Raw genomic sequence first — 17,789 nt, 5'->3', positions numbered from 1 at the left:
TACAAACAAGCTTGAAATATAGACTTATTTAATTTTTTTTGGGACAATTTCACATTTCGGGGCTTCAATACAAGAGGGACATTACATACGAGCAGCATGGAGGTATCTGGATGTTTTTTGGTGTGTCTTTTTGTTACGAAGACAGTTGGTATCCATTGACAACCGTCATATGGACATGCACTGCTACGCCGAGACCCCCTGTAACTCAGAGAAGCCACGGATAATAACTCTGAAACTTACTCCTGTACTCTCATGACTGCACTCCCTCCCACAGCTCCACAACCTCAATCAAATCCACATGCACCACATCACCGTAGTGGGTCTGATATCCAGCACTAATCAAACAGCCTGCCGGGCGGAGCTCTGGACATTGTCTGCATATTGATGAGATGATGGAGTGAACTTCAACACAATGTCAAACTCAATATAGTCGAGGGCCCGACCTTGAGCCTGAAGACCATGTGGTCAAGAAAGCCAGCAGTGAAACCCCCACTGTCTGTCTGAACTAAAGACATACCAACACCTTGTCAGGGGGGAGGAGAGCAGGTGACTATGGTGATGTTATCTATCAGAACACCTCAGAAACAAATCTTCGCCCTCTTTCTGTCTTGTATAATTGTTTATGTAGATTTATTTTCAGGTGTCCTTATATGACCCATCACTGTCATATGTACCAGTCCTTGAACTGGCCCCCAAGTCCAGAAGGCATATGCACTGGTTATTATTTATTTTCAAGTGCAACTACTTCAATTTCCCTCCATATCTGAAACAATATTTGATTCCCTTCAGTTCACAATACAACCTTAGGCATACTGGTCAACTTTTCTTTTTTACCCCTAGAATCAATAAAGAATCTGGTCGACGTGCGTTCAGCTGACTGGAATAATCTCTTTTCATCTTTTTAAATCATCATTGCTTACCTACTTTCAAACACTCCTGTCTGTGATGTAAGGTCCCTTTGACATGAAGTGGAACTAATCAAATCAACTACTGTATTTATTTTATCTCATTTATTTATTTTTATTTTTACTGGTGTGTTGTATGGGGGGAGTCAGGATCGATAGAGCATTGTAGTGTGTGAGTGTGTGTGTGTGTGTGTGTGAATGGGCGTCTGTGTCTCTATATTGTATCATGTGTTTGTTCTTTTTTTGTTTGTTTGTTTGTTGTTTTTGTTTTTTTGTCTGTTTGTTTGTTCTGCTTACTTTCTTTGTATGTTACAATGTACGATGTATGTTTGTATTTCCGTTGATAATATGGACCCCCTCGAAAATGAGATGGTACATCTCAAGGGGCTATCCTGTAAAATAAAGTCTTAAAGTCTTAAAGGTGGACCCAGATGCAGGAGCACACAGGCACATTACTTACTTGTTCAATCACCAACAGGCAGGAACACCATGACACAAACAATAATAATCCGACAAGGAACTGAAAGACACACAAGACTAAATACAACAGAACTAATCAAAGTAACAAGCGACAGGTGAGGAGACAGGAGGGCAAAGAAACCTGATTGGTTGAGACTCACAAGGAGCAGGGCAGGGCTTCTGCTACAAAACAAGCTTGAAATATAGACTTATTTAATTTTTTTCGGGACAATTTGGCATTTCGGGGCTTCGGCACACAGCATTAAATCATGTTTCACCAGGAATATGAATCCTTTACCCATATGATATTACTCTCAGTCATTCCACAACATCTAGATCAATAAGCCTCACAGGCAACTTCTTGAGAGCTAAAGAGTGAAAGTTTAACTCAACACAATACACACTGAAATGTAAAAGATCCAATAGGCTATACTTGACAATATTTTAACACACAAAAAGAATAATCCTTGCATGGGAGTTCTTGTTTAGCTTAAAGGGATAGTTGAGAGCCATGAACTGGGTGTCAGTTTCTCATGTCGGGACATTACAGACGAGCTGTGTGGAGGTATCTGGATGTTTTTTGGTGTCTTTTTGGACGAAGAAAAGTGAGCCCCATTCGAAAATGAGTGAAATTTGAATTTTGGGTGAACTATCACTTTAATACTGCTCTGAAACAAGATTATATTAAAAAATAAAATGCAAAAAAATGAACACATTCAATGTGGGTCATGTTACCTATTGGGCTTTGGTGATCCTTCTTCATTTGAAGAACCATGCAGCAAAGAAGAAATGCTGAAAACTGAAAATGTCTTTGCAGCTTTGCATCTTGCACCATCTTAAAAGTCTGAACCTGTTGCATGTAAACTGGGACAAGGACAGAAGTCCCACGAGATGCTCAAAGCTGTGCATGTAAACGTGCAAGTGTAGATTAGTGTGCCTCAACAAGCCTTATCATATGTCTCCACCTAGTGGTTAAAGTGAACTACTACTGCATCAGTCACAACCAGGGTCATCACCAAGTCATGAAGTCTGGAGGTTTTTGGATGTAAGTCCCACTTAACAGCCAGAATATTATTCTCTTTATCAATCTCTAATCCCTAAAGACACGGATGATAAAGTAATAATCCACTTCTTTTGCTTACAGAGGCTCCATACTTTGGAATTCTCATCTTCATGTAGTTAAATTATTTTCATCCCTCAATACTTTTGAGTTAAGACTGAAATCTTAAACCTGTTAAATCAAAGTTCCTAATAGTTTCTTTTCCAGTATATTTGTCATTGGACCATTATCTCTTTACATGCTCATACACTCACTCAGTCAAATACAATTATTTTATATTTATACACCCATGTTTTTATTTCTGACTTCTTTGAGCGTGTGCTATAAAATAGCACTTGGATTGACAATGACGTAACAAGAGACAATGATAAACACAGAGGCCCAAGCTCAGGAAATTGGATTTGTGGCCAAACTCCAGCAGAAAGCAGATGCTGTGGCCGTACAGCAGAGACTGAGGTGGCTTCCATTCTCCGTGAGAATGGAATTAAAGTGACAGAATCACTGGATTAAAACGAACCTCGAACAAACCATAACTGAATTAATATTAATCTAAAAACAGATATGGTAAATAAAACACCAAACAGAGGTATTTGTGTAAATAGACAGTTTTATTTTACTCTCAGTTTATTTTACTTCTTTGTGCTTAAACAGGAAATAAGTGTACTGCGAAGCCAGTTTAGTGGGTTAGTGAGGTATGTAGAGTCTAAAGCCAGGTTCTCCTGTACTGTGAAGGTGGCTCTCTTTTAACCCAGCTAGATCACCACGGTAACTTATGCTTAGCTCATAACCTGATCCCGACCAGGTTATGTTCAGAGTTCAATCAGAAAACCGACTATAAAAGCGCCGCTGTTTCACTATTTTAATTTATTTACAGCTGCGTCACCTTTACTGTGAAAGTCCAGTGGAGCTGGATCAGAACGGAGCGTTTGTACGGAGGGAGAGATCAGCTGATCTGCTGTTTACTTTCTCTCTGAGCGTCTCCGCTGAGAGCTGTCTCTGCTTACAGATGTTCTCCTCACCCGTTGAGCTGAGCGTCAGGAGCTCATTATATATTAGGCTATAGCATATATTTTATTTTATATACAGTCAGTCACCACCTTTATACAGTATATGGTCACCACTGATAGAAGTTGTTCGCTCGCAGCAGGACAGATAATCAGATGGATAATCAGTAAAGTTAATAATTTCATTTAATGTGGCCATGAATAAATTCATTCCAATGTTTTGCCTGTTATATATCAGTGTTGCCCAAACGCAAATCTTGAATAAGTCTCCGCTGTTTTCACATTTAAAAAGGTCTTTGTTTATGAGATTTGCTTGTAGTGCAGCACCTAAAAAACCCCCACTGTAGACTATTCAGCCTCGCTTCCAATAAAACACACACTCGCATTATAATTGTGATCAGTGGAATATATACACAATTTAATATGACAGTTGATGTTGCTCTAGTTTATTTAGTTTAAATGGATAAAGTTTCATATTTAAAAGTAGCGCAAGAGCTGTGAGAAAAATTAAAAGCGGCCTCCTCTCGTCGTATTTGCAGCAACACTGTTGCTTCAGGCTGTGATCGTGCTTTTTTTTATATCGCTCATCCTCTCTCCATTAAGACAATTGCACTCCTCTTGGCTGAAATCAGCCCGTTGTGGATCCATTTCGTGCGGAATTTGAATCATATGACGCCAAACGCCCCCTTTGATGTGAACGTGCACAGATCATAAAGCTGAGAGCCGGACTTAACAAACCAAGTTGATAACCAGCTTCGTGGTACTGTGTTAACCCGGGCCGGGACTTGAGGTTTTGTTGAGCTGGAAGATGAACACAAAGCCTGACCATGTTGAACCTCCTTCGCAGTACAGGCTACCACTGCTGTATCCTAGTTCGCTATTTATTCATTAATGAATCCATACAGGTGTAATACCAGAAGTTGTCCAGCAGATGGCGCCATTCTACATGTATGAAGTCACTTCTCTTCTCTCACAATGATCATCAACATTATTTATATTAAGCTGGAGATAACGAGAGAGAGTTTCTCATTAAAACACATTAGTTGTCATTTTAAACAACAGGCAATTAAATAACTAGTTTGAACAACTTGTAAGTGAACAACACACACTCACAGAGTCATGTGACTTACTGTAACTGTAGAGAAGGAGGAGGAGGAAGTGAGAGTGAAAGTTCAGTGAGTTCAGACTCCATTTTAAAGTGCACGGAGCAGAAGGAGAGAAAGTGAAGTCTGAGGCAGGTGAGTGTTAACACAACATTATTATTATTATGCTAGTTGTTATTGAAGTGTAAGAGTGTGTGAGTCAGGTTGTCCCTGTGGACTGTGGAGGGAAGAAGAGTCACAGTGAACTTCAGTCCACAGAGAGACACTGAGAGAAAAGGAGGAAACAACCAGAGCTGATGAGTAGGGAGGGGCACTGCAACTACAAACACTTTACTTCACTGTCAAACTATTCCATTATTCTTTGTAGTTCACCTAAACACACCTGAGTGAGGTAACGCTGACATGATTGTTGATTTTTAACCTGTCCGTCTCTGCACGTGTAAATCTGATTCCAGGTCCATTAGTCTGTTACATAGGAAATATTTGTTGAGGAAAAAGAGGAGGCGGCAGGAGTCTGATTACATCGAGGAAGCAGGTTTCATAAAAAAACTTAGTTGAAGGAGGATTTTTTTTTTACATATAGCCTAACTTTACCACAGGTTTAAATGTGTCGGCATTTGGTGATTTTCATAGTCTAATAAACGCGACTCAACAGAGTTTACCTCTGGCCAGGCAGCGGCCGTAGAAGCCACTCGCCGTCTCGTTGTAGATCAGAGCAGAGGCACAGAGCTGTTCTGTCTCTTGTGCCAGGACGGTGTGTATGTGGCTGTTTGCACATGCGCAGTTTATTCCCAAATATACTTAACATGTAGGCCTACACCAAGAGGCAGAGTGCTACCTCTTAAAGGGGAATTGCTGTTTTTTGGACCTTATTTCTAGCATAAAATACGGGAGACTGGGGACAGTTGCAACACTTTTTACATTTTTCTCAGTTACTCAGAGAATATTTGGACTCGGCTCACCAAACTTTTATAGATTAAACACACATTTGTCAGCTAATTAGTCATACCATTTAAAGATGGTTACATAAGACACATCAATCACAATATTCATTTGAATGGAAGAATCCAGACGTTGCAACTGACCCCAAATGTGGGGACGGTTGCAACACGGATAAGGGGCGGTTGCAACATATTAAACATACATTCAATTTCACTAATTAACTTTTGATTTTTGTCTCAATAAGCAAAGTATTCCTAAAATATTCATTGTCTTACAATAATACTATAGTATTATTTAGTTATTTAGTAATATTTATCAGAAAACAGTTGGAGTTTTGTTTTGCGTAGAACATAGGCCTGGAGTCAATGTGCAGAGGTTAACAGTGGTAATAAAACTCAATAGCTCAGTGTGAGACAAGAAGAATGGAAGAAGAAACTTTTATAAACATGTACTCTACTTTTGGATGATTTATTCACTGTATGACATCAAATAAATGTACTTTTCTCTAATTTTCAAAGGAAAATATATGTGGCTACGTCTGTCTCATAGAATAAGATACAACTACAAATTGCATGTTTCATTATAGGAAGTTATCTGGAGAATTATTTTGAAATCTTAGTCTCTCGTGGTTTAATATAATTGGCTGTTCTGTTCATCATGAGGAAAAAAAATTTGTGCCTATTTTAAGCTAAAAATGTTTCATTTTAATACACTTGCATTTGCATAGTGCTTCCATATTCAAATGGCAGTTGTTGCAACCGTCCCCACCCTGTCAGCCATGACAAAACATCATGTACTAGATACACAATGACACTGACACATGCTAACCAGGTCATTTGATAGTCAACAAAACAGTGATTCAAACTAGGTATGTTTGGATTAATTCATACAAAAGGTCAGGACAGTTTGACAAACATACAGCTCATGAAAAAAGCTACTTTCATCCCCTTAAAACAACTTTGTCTCAGTACAAGCATGGAGCAGATGCTGAATATGTCTTCTCTATTAGTGGTGGGTGGAGGGTCTAACTGTGGATGTGCAGTGTGAGTGTCATCACTCTAGCATGTTTCTGATTGGAGAAATAAGGCTTGTTGCAACTGTCCCCAGTCTCCCCTACAATCATTTACTCATTCAGATAACTGTTGGTGGCGAGAGGCGCGTATATCCGTATAATGGAGTCTACAGGGTCTAAATAACACATTATCTGAGAAACTCCTTCATTTCACCAATATTTAGTTGTGATAGGCTAGTGCTATTCCCCTCTGAGTCCGGGGTTAGCTGTTATCAACATCCGGGGTCTGTAGGTTGACCTACTGACCTCTGACCTGGATGATGTCATCTCTGAGCGCCACACAGCGCGGCTCATTCTGATAATAATCATTCTGCTTCGGCATTCGGGTCCATTTTTATCTCAACTAGCCGGAGCTTTAGTGAGTCCAGGTTGAGGAGAGGAAGCCTGTGGAAGCTGAACTTCATCCAGCTGCTCATTTTGTTCTGACAAGTCAGAAACACGCAGAAATGGACCATAGCATTAGCGGTAGCAACAAGCTCTACTGTTACACTGCTTATGGTAATGAGGAACACTGTCTAACAAAACCTAATGAAAAACATCAACTTTAGGCTAATTAAGGCAATTAAGGAATTCTCTCTCCTTCATGAGCTCCTTCCACCTGGGGAAGGCTTGCCCGATGTTAACTGAAGGCTCTACCTCCCAGTCTGTTTTTAGAGATACTGGGAGTCACTAACAGACCTGCATTCTGGGAGCGGAGTGCTCTGGTAGGACAGTAAGGAATGATTAGTTCTTTCAGATAGGTTGGAGCTTTATCATTAAGAGCCTTATAAGTCAGCTAAAATGGATTTTAAACCACCTACACTCCATCACGTCCTCTTCGTTCCCTTGGTTCAAACCTCCAGTGGCGGACTGGGACAGAAAATAGGCCCTGGCATTTTTGACAGAGAGAGGCCACACTATATATATCTTATGCTTTCCATGGTATTTAAAAATCAGCTGACAGAGGGAGAGCAGCCTCGTTTGGTGATAAGAAGAACAGGTTCTTTAGGAACATGAGGAGAAAAAACATGCAGGTTTTCTGTAACATTATAACTAAGACTGCGCCACCCCCCCCCCCCCCCCCCCCGCCCCCTCTCATCTCCCTCCCCAGGCTGAATGAACAGGCGATTGGGGAAAAAAACAAACAAAAACAATTGCTAGTCGAAGCGGTAAAAGCGTTAAAAAGCATTTCACGTTAACTCGTTAACTTTGACAGAGTGATCATTATGATGGGGAAAGACAATGCATTATCCAAACTCCGAGGGTTATGGAGGGATTTGATCCCACACAGGAGCAAGAGTTTTGAACCCAAGGTTAGGCGCTGTACCAGTTGAGCTACTCATTATACTCATTTACTGCCAACGGCCGAGTTAGGAGTGAGCTTGCGCATCTATGGGCCTGCAGGCGCGTTGTTGCCACCTATTGGTCTGGACATGGACCAACAGTAGATGATAAGCAAGAGGAAAAAAAAAAAAACTGTGACGGCTGCGCAGCGGCCGGCACGGCCGTCCCGCCGCACCGGCCGTTCTGGTATTCTCCAGAACGTCCAGATGGCCAGTCCGCCCCTGCAAACCTCCTGGTCATTCCATCTATCAATAAAAAATCAGCTGGTGGCAGGGCCTTCTCCTACCGCGCTCCTTTTTTATGGAACGGCCTCCCACAAGATATCAGAAACACCACATCCATCGCAATTTTTAAATCCCGTCTTAAAACTTACCTTTTTACCCAATACTTTGATTAAACTAACTTATTTTAGCATCTTCCTCTGGTGTTTTACTATTGTTTTATTGACTGTCATTATTGGAAACAAACTTTTAACTGTTTTATCCTTTTCCTGTGGTGTTTCTTCAAATGTTTTTTATCTGTTGTTATTATTGTAGCTACTTGTTTTTATCAGAAAGTGTATTGAGACCATGTACCATGGTGATTTTGCACTTTAAATAATAAATTGATTGATTGATTGACTACACGTCAACTGCTTCACAGTTCTATAGTTCTGTATTCCAGTGTCATTACTTGTGTCTAGTTTTTCACTTTTCTCCAGTTACAGTCAGGATGTTGGTGGAGGTTTTTATAAACTCAGTCACATGTACTCTGTTTCTAACTGCCAAGTGTGTGTTTGTGTCAAGAAACATTTTTCCTTCAGCATGCAAAGGTTTGGGCACCCTGGTCAAAATTTCTGTTAATGTGAACAGTTGAAGACAAAATGATCTCCACTGTCATTATCACTGAACAGACAGTTCAACAAGTTATAATGTGAGAACTTAATTCTAAGTATAACTATCAAATACAAATAGTGTAGTAAAAAGTAGAGTAGGCTACATGTAAGGAGCGGAGAGTGTAAACAATAGTGAAGGAAGGTGATTATTGAATAGGTGCAGGTTCTGAGAGATATCGGGGAGAGCACGCTGCCGGTGATGTTGAACAAAGGGCAAAAGCGACAGATGCATACAATAATTTTTTACAAGGTTCTTTAGTACAAAAGTCAACAATGCAAAGATAAAAACTCCCTAAATGAGTGTTAAAAAGCTAGCTGCGTAAATGTCCAGAAGAAGTCTCTGTTTCTTAAAAAGAAAAAAGTCTAAAAGACTGTCAGACCGGGACAATTGCCTCACATGGGGTCCAGAGGAGGAGACTTGCTGCAGCGTCAGGTTTCTCCGGTGCCTCGGCTGTTCCAGCGTCCTGGAAGCCACCTGGAGAACACAATATCACTGCTGGACGTCCGTACTGGACTTGTGTCTTTCGCCATCATCTTCCTCTCTGTGCCTTGTTTCCCGGTCTCTCTGTTTTCTCTGGACTTGCTCCCCTTGAGACTCTTCCCCTATGCTTTTGTTTGTTTTTCTTTCCGATTTAGGCCCCGATGCTCCGCCGTCGTTTGGTTCCCATTGGGGACAAGGGCAGAACCTCCACAGGTGCAGTGCATTCATCATTCTACGGTGTTCACAGGCAGTGGGACATTTATAAAACATGCAGTAAAAACTAAAAACACACATGGTGAATAAAACCATACAAAAACTCTAAAAATATAAAATAATATATGATAAAACCAACAACACACAATAAAATAATCAATAAACCCAGTCCCAACTGCCGTGTGACATACAAGATTAACAGGAAGTGACACACAAGTTACACATTATTTTTGTCACAGTTTAAAACCGTTGTCATGATATCTACAATCCTACAGTTAAACCAGAGAAAGCAGATGTAGGTGGAGTTAAACAACTATTAAACCAGTGAAATCCAAACATGGTGGAATTTAACCTTTGTCCTTGAACTCTACCCCATTCTCCAGGCTGCAGCAGGTACACCTTACTTCAGACGCCATTTCAGTGACGGAAACTTACGTCTGAGGCAGGTGAGTGTTAACACAACATAATTATTATTATTATTATTATTAGTTGTTACTGAAGTGTGAGAGTGTGTGAGTCAGTTTGTCCCTGTGGACTGTGGAGGGAGTGTGTGTGTGTGTGTGTGTGTGTGTGTGTGTGTGTGTGTGTTATCTCACAGTCAGTGTTACTGTTTTCCCTCTCAGACTGACTGAAGTCCTGAAGATGAGTGTTTGTGTGGATAAAGACGAGGACGGAGCAGAGTCTCCAGGATCCATCAGTCCTGGACCTGGACCATCAGAGTCACAGTAAGAGACCTGCTACAAACCTGTGAACCTCCAAACTGTCTCTGTAACAGAGTTTAGTTGACGTCAGTGGAACAGGAACTTCTCCCTGGTTCATCTGTCTTATCAGTTTGTTGATACTGACTCTTTTATTGTGATATGATGTGATCAAAGTTCATATTAGTCCTGCAGCTGGTTACAGATTACAGATGTCAGTGGTGGTGGAGGAGAAGCAGCCAGGACTGGACAGAGGTTTACTGTATCTTCAACAATTTCTACTTGCACTGTCCCACATGAAAACCTGCACGGTCTTGTCTTATAACAGAGCGATATGCGGCCGTTGTAAAAACTTTTAAAAAGCTGCCGTCTATGAAAAATCTAATGACAAAAAATAAACATAAAATCTGCTCCGATGATAATGGAATTACAACCTATCCAGGATATGTGGTGAAACAGCTCTATCTTAGATAGATAATGATGGTAATAAATCCTCCAACAGACTCTACTGTAATGATCCGCTCTTCAACACCTTTATACAAGTTTGACTTCCACGTCCACAACTTCATTCACTAAAGGACACGATGTCTCTGCTTCCTGCTCCACGCTCAGCGGGCATCAACCTCAGACTGAGATGGATCAAACCTGCCAGGGAGCAGTGGTGGTTTTCAATCACACACTCCGACCCTGCTTGTTGCAACCTTAGAAAATATAATCCAGGAGAAAAAAAGACTTACAAACATGGACCAAAACGACTTAATAATACGCACAATAATCCAAAAGAAACGAAAATTAACAAAAACATTAACTAAACTGCATGAAGTGGTCAAAATTTGTGTTTTACGCATCTATCTAAAACACACACCTAAACTGAACCACTGTAGGCCAAGAGGGTTCTGGGGGAACACTTATTATGATTATGATTATGATTATTATTATTATTAGTATTATTATTATTATATTGTTGCTGCGGAGTCAAATATGATGAAGAGCGCTCTAAACTTTCTTTTGAATAAAAAAATATTTTTCTACTTCGGGAGAAGACAGTGTTGAGTTCTCTTTCTGCCTCATAACTATATGGACAGTGCCATGGATTTATCGGTGAAGAGTGAACTGTTGATATTTTGTCTTAGTAGTGCTGAAATATGACTAAGCGCGCTGTCCGCTGTCTCAGTGCTGAAATGAATGACAACGTGTCACTGAGAGAGAGAGAGAGAGAGAGAGAGTGAGAGAGAGAGATGGTCAGGTTACTGCATGTCAGATGAATTAGTCCTCTAACACAAACTACAGTTTGACTTGTCAGTTTTTCCAGTAGGATGTAGTTAACGGGCAGTGTAGCATAGGGGTCTGGGTTTGGGGAGCTCTCCGCGGTGCTGATCGCCCGCGGCGGATGTATTTTCCTCCACAGGATGCGCTGCGACCGGCTCTGCCTCTTTCTTTTCTTTTGTCCACCAGCTTTCCTGCTTATGTACATTTTTGTCTTTCAACTTATGACACGCGCCGTCCCCTGCAGATTGGCAGCTGACATGAGAACCTAATGCATATGGTTTACGATTGCACATTTCCTTTTGCTGCTATAATAAACATTTGCTTAGAATTGATTGTGATACAAATACGATGGAAACTGGTAATAACAAACGTGCATCAAAATTACAGAAAGAAGTGTCAGGCAGGGAGATGAAGTTTTGCTCGGTGCAGAGGGAGAGAGCGTGAGAGCGGCATGAGCAGAGCAGCAGATATTTAGCCTAACTGCTCCACAAAATGACACAAACAGGAAGCAAAAAAGAAAGCCGTGAGTCTCCTTCGCCTTGAGCATTTCCAAACTGACCCAGAGCCGGTCTGGTCCAAAATCGGAATTCTGGATGGTCGGATTTAGCCCTGGTCGGAATATAGGGATTATTTTGGTCGGAGCAGTGGGCAGTCAGGCCAATGGGTCTAGAAAAATTGGATTAATGGGTAGTTGGAGAAATGGGCGGTCGGACTTTTGGGTGGTCGGACTGACATATGCTCCCCATTATGCATTGCGCTGATCCAGCTCTCTGAAACGGAAAACTCTGAGTGTCCGTCATTTCAGGCTCAACATGCTCAGAGTTTCCACTAATCTTGCTTTCTGAAACAGGGCCCAGGACATGTAAACAGTGCAGAGTGAAGGTCAGTAACTCTGTCTGTGGTTAAAGTACCAAGAGTTCTGCTGATCTGATGTTCATTCGGAAAACAAATGAACCGGTTTCAGCTTTGAGGTCGTCATACAGTCTGACCCAGAACCTGGAACCTGACGGCTGTTTGAGAGAATGGACACCAGGGAGAACCACACTGCCTTGATCATTTTTGCTGTTCAAAAAAGAGATTCAGGTGTATAAAGACAAGGAAAATTATGATTTTACAAGGAGAACGGTAAGCAGCAGCTAGATATAATTATAGATAACTAGCTACAGAACTTTATAGTGTAACATGACATCTCCATGTTTTCTATCTTTTATGAAAACACAGAGTTCAGGGGAATCGGCTTGTGGCTCTGCCTCAGCTGTGTGATAGCACTATGAGAGGTGACCAGAGTTTCAGACAGATTTGTAATCTATCTGACCATCTGTTTGCCTGTTGGGAGCGGTTCATCTCTTCTTCTTACCCATGCCCTGTACACTGTAAAAATTGATGCACGATAAAACAGAAATTTTAAATGAAACAAAAATGAGTTGTCTAAGTCAGAATTCAGTCATACACTGTATGTTGAACCAAGTTTCAAACTGTTTGTCATTCCACTTGCAGCAAAAAGATGGAGACACTCCCATGGATCCTTTTGAACACTTTGGAGGATTTGGGAGATGTTGATTTCTATACATTCAAGTGGTACCTGTGCCAGAGAGGAGTCCTGAAAGACCTCCCATCAATCCGAAAAAGTCAACTGGAGAAAGCAAACAGGAAACACACAGTGGAACTACTGGTCCAGACCTACGGTATAAACACTGTGAAAGTCACCAAGACAGTCCTGGAGAAGATTAATCAGTATGATCTACTGAGAAATTTCACACAACGTAAGTTTGACCAAAAATGTGAAGTTATAAGGATATTGAGGAGTGGCCTGGTGGACGAGGAAAGGTTCCTCATCCAAAGAGCTTATTTGGCCTTGACAGCTGGAATCTCTGTAGGGAGTCTTAAATATCACATGTGGGTGGGGGCAGCCTTACAGCCTCACTGAGCTCCAACCAAACTTTGACCTCTGTGGCTGAAATATGAGGCCTATAGTGAGGTGCCAAAGCTGCAGTTCCTCTCCTGACCACTAGAGTGCGTCTCCAACAGTGAGTCAGTCTCCATAGACTCCCATGATCTACAATCTGTAGGGGTGTGATGAGATCTCATGCCACGATATTGAAACACTGCGTGGCGTTTTCTCCTACAGGAGCACACTGACACTGAAACTGTCTGACAACACACACAAAAACAAGTGATTGACAGAGGTGGCAAGTAGGGGTGGCAAGTAACGAAGTACAAATACTTCGTTACTGTACTTAACTCATTGAGTGCCAACCACGTAATTTCTCGTTTTTCGTTCCCATGCGTTGAGTGCCAAAAACGAGATTTTACGTTTTTTGCTTTTTTTTTAAATTATGAAAATAGACACTTTAACTCATTGAGTGCCAACCACGTAATTTCTCGTTTTTCGTTCCCATGCGTTGAGTGCCAAAAACGAAATTTTTCGTTTTTTGCTTTTTTTTTAAATTATGAAAATAGACACTTTAATACACATTATATGTAAATTTGGGGACTCTACGACGAGGAGAACTGAAATAGATGACGATCAAAGTCACATGACAGCTCATGATCTGGAAGTTTTTATCATAACTCAGCTTCTGCAAACGGAGTTCTGCATGCAGATGCAGCGCAGCTGCTCCGCTGCTGCTCCGCTGCTGCTCCGCTCTCACCTGCGAGGCTGCAGCAGCTGGGAGCTGAACCAGGAAGCTCTCAGCCGACTGTCCCGCCCGGTCTTCATCTGGAGCAACACCGTGTCCTCCCCAAAGTCCTCCCGCGGTAAAATCTGATGGTCTCTGGACCAAAGCAGACCGGCACCACCGACCCGTACCACAGACGGACCCCGACCACCGGCGGGACCGGTGTTCGCGAGCCGCTGTGGCCGACAGAGCCTCACGTTCCGCGGCGAGAGGCTGTGACACGGCACGGTGCGTCTGTGTTATTGCTGTTTAGTGGCGCCCCCCCCCCCGCCCTTGATGGTGGTTTTGTGAATAGAACAACAATTGTTGTGTATATTTATCTTATACGAGCCCTTTGATCCAGAAATGCGAGTGTCAGAAGAGCGACAGGCACAAACAGCGCAGCTTTCATAAAAGACGCTCTATCTCCTTTTCTAGAAAAAAAGGAGGGATTTTGGTGAAACCCAGCCATGTTTAGCTTGACTTTTCTCAGGAACGGAGGCACGTAGAAACAAACGGTTTGTGGTCATTTGAAGCATAAAGTTAAACCTTTCAATTGAGCTACAGTATGTGTTGGTGGCAATAATATAGAATACACTATGGCTCTAAAATAAAAAGTCAAATATGGTCTAATTTGCCGGTACACTTGACTAAAACTTTGGAAAGGAGCGCGGCACTCAATGAGTTAATACACATTATATATAATGTGTATTAAAGTGTCTATTTTCATAATAAATTTGGGGACTCTACGACGAGCAGAACTGAAATAGATGACGATCAAAGTCTCATGACAGCTCATGATCTGGAAGTTTTTATCATACTGTAACTCGGCTTTTGCAAACGGAGTTCTGCATGTGGATGCAGCAGCTGCTCTGCTCTCACCCGCGAGGCTCCAGCAGCTCGGAGCAGAAACAGGAAGCTCTCAGCCGACAGTCCGCCCGGTCTTCATCTGGAGCAACACCGTGTCCTCCCCAAAGTCCCCCCGCGGTAAAATCTGATGGTCTCTGGGTCAAAGCAGACCGGCGTCACCGACCCGTACCACAGAAGGACCACGACCACCGGCGGGACCGGTGTTCCCGAGCCGCGATGGCCGACAGACCCTCACGTTCCGCGGCGAGAGGCTGTGACACGGCACGGTGCGTCTGTGTTATTGTTGTTTAGTGGCGCCCCCCCCGCCCCCGTTGGTGGTTTTGTGAATAGAACAACAATTGTTGTATATATTTATCTTAAACGAGCCCTTTGATCCAGAAATGCGAGTGTGAGAAGAGCGACAGACACAAACAGAGCACCTTTCATAAAAGACGCTCTATCTCCTTTTCTAGAAAAAAAGGAGGGATTTTGGTGAAACCCAGCCATGTTTAGCTTGACTTTTCTCAGGAACGGAGGCACGTAGAAACAAACGGTTTGTGGCCATTTGAAGCATAAAGTTTCACCTTTCAAATGAGCCACAGTATGTGTTGGTGGCAATAATATAGAATACACTTTGGCTCTACATAAAAAGTCAACTCAATGAGTTAATTATGGACACTAATGAGCGCGCAGCAGTGCGTAAAAGTCGTGCGTAATGACAGCTCCTCGTTGGTGAAACACAATAAACTGCACCTCTTCTTCCACGTGTGTCTTATTGACAGGTGGAGCCTATATGAATGATTATATAAATGCATAGTGAACGGTAAGAATGGAGAGTTGGACTAATGCTAACTAGTCCAGTTCGAACTAATGAGGACCTCCCATTAGTTCGAACTCTCATTACTCCGATTGTCAAACTAATGGGAGTTCGAACCAATGGGAGGTCGGACCAGTGCCATGGACCCAGTGCTATTCCCCTCCGAGCCCGTGATGGCATGTTATCAACATCCGGCGCCTGTAGGTTGACTACTAACCTCTGATCTGGATGATGTCATCACCGAGCGCTGCCTGGCTCATTCTGATAATAATCATTCTGCTTCGGCATTCAGGTCCATTTTTATCTCTTTAGTGAGTCCAGGTTGAGGAGAGGAAGCCTGTGGAAGCTGAACTTCATCCAGCTGCTCATTTTGTTCTGACAAGTCAGAAACACGCAGAAACGAATCATAGCATCAACGGTAGCAAGTTAGCCGCATCGGGCAGCGGTCAGAGATGACATCATCCAGATAAAGAGGTTAGTAGTCAACCTACAGGCGCAGGATGTTGATAACGTGCCACCACGGGCTCGGAGGGGAGCCATTCCGAAGGTCCGCCATTCTGAACGTTTACTTTAATGTGTCGTAATGCCGGCCCTTAATTATTTATGTAAAAGGGGTGCCTTTCCCAACCTGAAAAAAGTCAGCCATTTAAAGGTTTAAGGCACTGAGTACACACACTGCAGCGAATGCTTTGGTAGTACAGTAGTTAGAGCCTCGCCTCCGGAGCAGGGGATCAGGGTTCGACTCCCGGAGGAGCTGCATATTAGCAGAGACTTTCAATTCCTTTCTACATTGCATAACCCAACCAAAGCACAGAGCAAGGACATTTATTTTTCAGCAGGAGCGCCGCGGCTGCATCAGACTCGCACCTTGGTGAAACTTTGGAGGAGGGGGGGCTGTCCCCAGGAAGTCAAACCACGAGAGAATCCGGTCAATTTTCAAAATAAAACACATTCGGAACAGCGGCCCCTCGGAAGGAATTTTCGGACTGGCAGACTGTCGGAATGGAGGTCCTTCGGAATGGGGGTCGCCCCCCCGCACTAGTGTATCATAACAAAATATTGGCGAAATGAACGAGTTTTGCGGCGGATAATGTGTTATTTAGAGGCTGCATTGCGTGTCCCGTGTTCTCGCATTATACGGATATATGCGCCGCTCCACTGGGGCTAATTTCGTCAAAACAACTCCAAATGACACCAAAGTTGTCTGGGTGAGTAAAATGATCGTATTTTATGCTAGAAATAAGGTCCAGGTTGTAAAAAACGGAAATTATCCTTTAAATTCACTACAAATTATGAAGTCCATCACTCTGTTTTTTTCAATAACTGTAAAACTTTTAAAATGTATCTCCTCCACAATTTTTGCTCAATTGTCTCCAAACTCGCTAGAGAACATCTTCAGACCGTCCTCCACAAAACTTGTTTCTCGGATTTTTGATTAATCAAAAATTGAGCCCACAGTGCATGAAAACGTATGACTGTAAACAGTACTGTAAACATATAATATCAAATTCCTGTTAAATACATTTTCAATCTTCCTGAAAAAAAATTACAATATTTTGGAGTCGTGGTTGATTAAGTCTGGCAAATATCAGAATTTTATCTCAAAAACTGAATTTTCTAGAACATTTTGAATTCTGCTCTCATGGGAACAACTGCAGTCAATCTAAGAGTGGCATTTTTAAACATCACATTTTCTCTTGAGAAGCAAAACACTTATTGCTAAAAACAATTCACCAACCAGAGGTTGGGGATTCAATCCTCAACTGGTGCAAAGTGAAAATTACAATCTCAACTGTCTTGTCTTCTTGTTTTCCTGTGTGTTGCTCAGAATTTGCCTAAATTTGCCAAAAAATAGACCGGACCCGACCCATCGCTGCGCAGCAGCTATAATTCCTTTTGCTCTTCACATTGTGTAGGTCATACTATAGGGCCATAACCACCGTCTAAATGACGTTAATAACAATGATCAATCTTTCAAATCGCAGACCATAGCTTAAAAGAGGCCCCTTAGTTGTTTCCATGATTCATGTTTTCTATGCAATAACTACAATAATAACTTCTCA

The 17,789-nt window shown here is 42.1% G+C and overlaps 1 protein-coding gene across 1 annotated transcript in view; it reads left to right on the top strand.

The window, feature by feature from the left end:
• The first annotated feature begins 12,907 nt into the window (after positions 1-12,907).
• LOC146991026 (uncharacterized) overlaps positions 12,908-17,789 on the top strand; it is a 28,810-nt gene continuing 23,928 nt past the window's right edge. Inside the window, exon 1 of the mRNA XM_085793946.1 lies at positions 12,908-13,166. Within this exon, the coding sequence (XP_085650072.1) occupies positions 12,908-13,166 (259 nt within the window). The remainder of the gene's footprint in view (positions 13,167-17,789) is intronic.

Source organism: Trachurus japonicus, chromosome 2 (genome assembly GCF_045865225.1).
Source record: "Trachurus japonicus isolate A0001 chromosome 2, Traja_1.0".
NCBI classification, from domain to species: Eukaryota; Metazoa; Chordata; class Actinopteri; order Carangiformes; family Carangidae; genus Trachurus; species Trachurus japonicus.
This window is presented reverse-complemented; position numbering and strand designations above follow the sequence as displayed.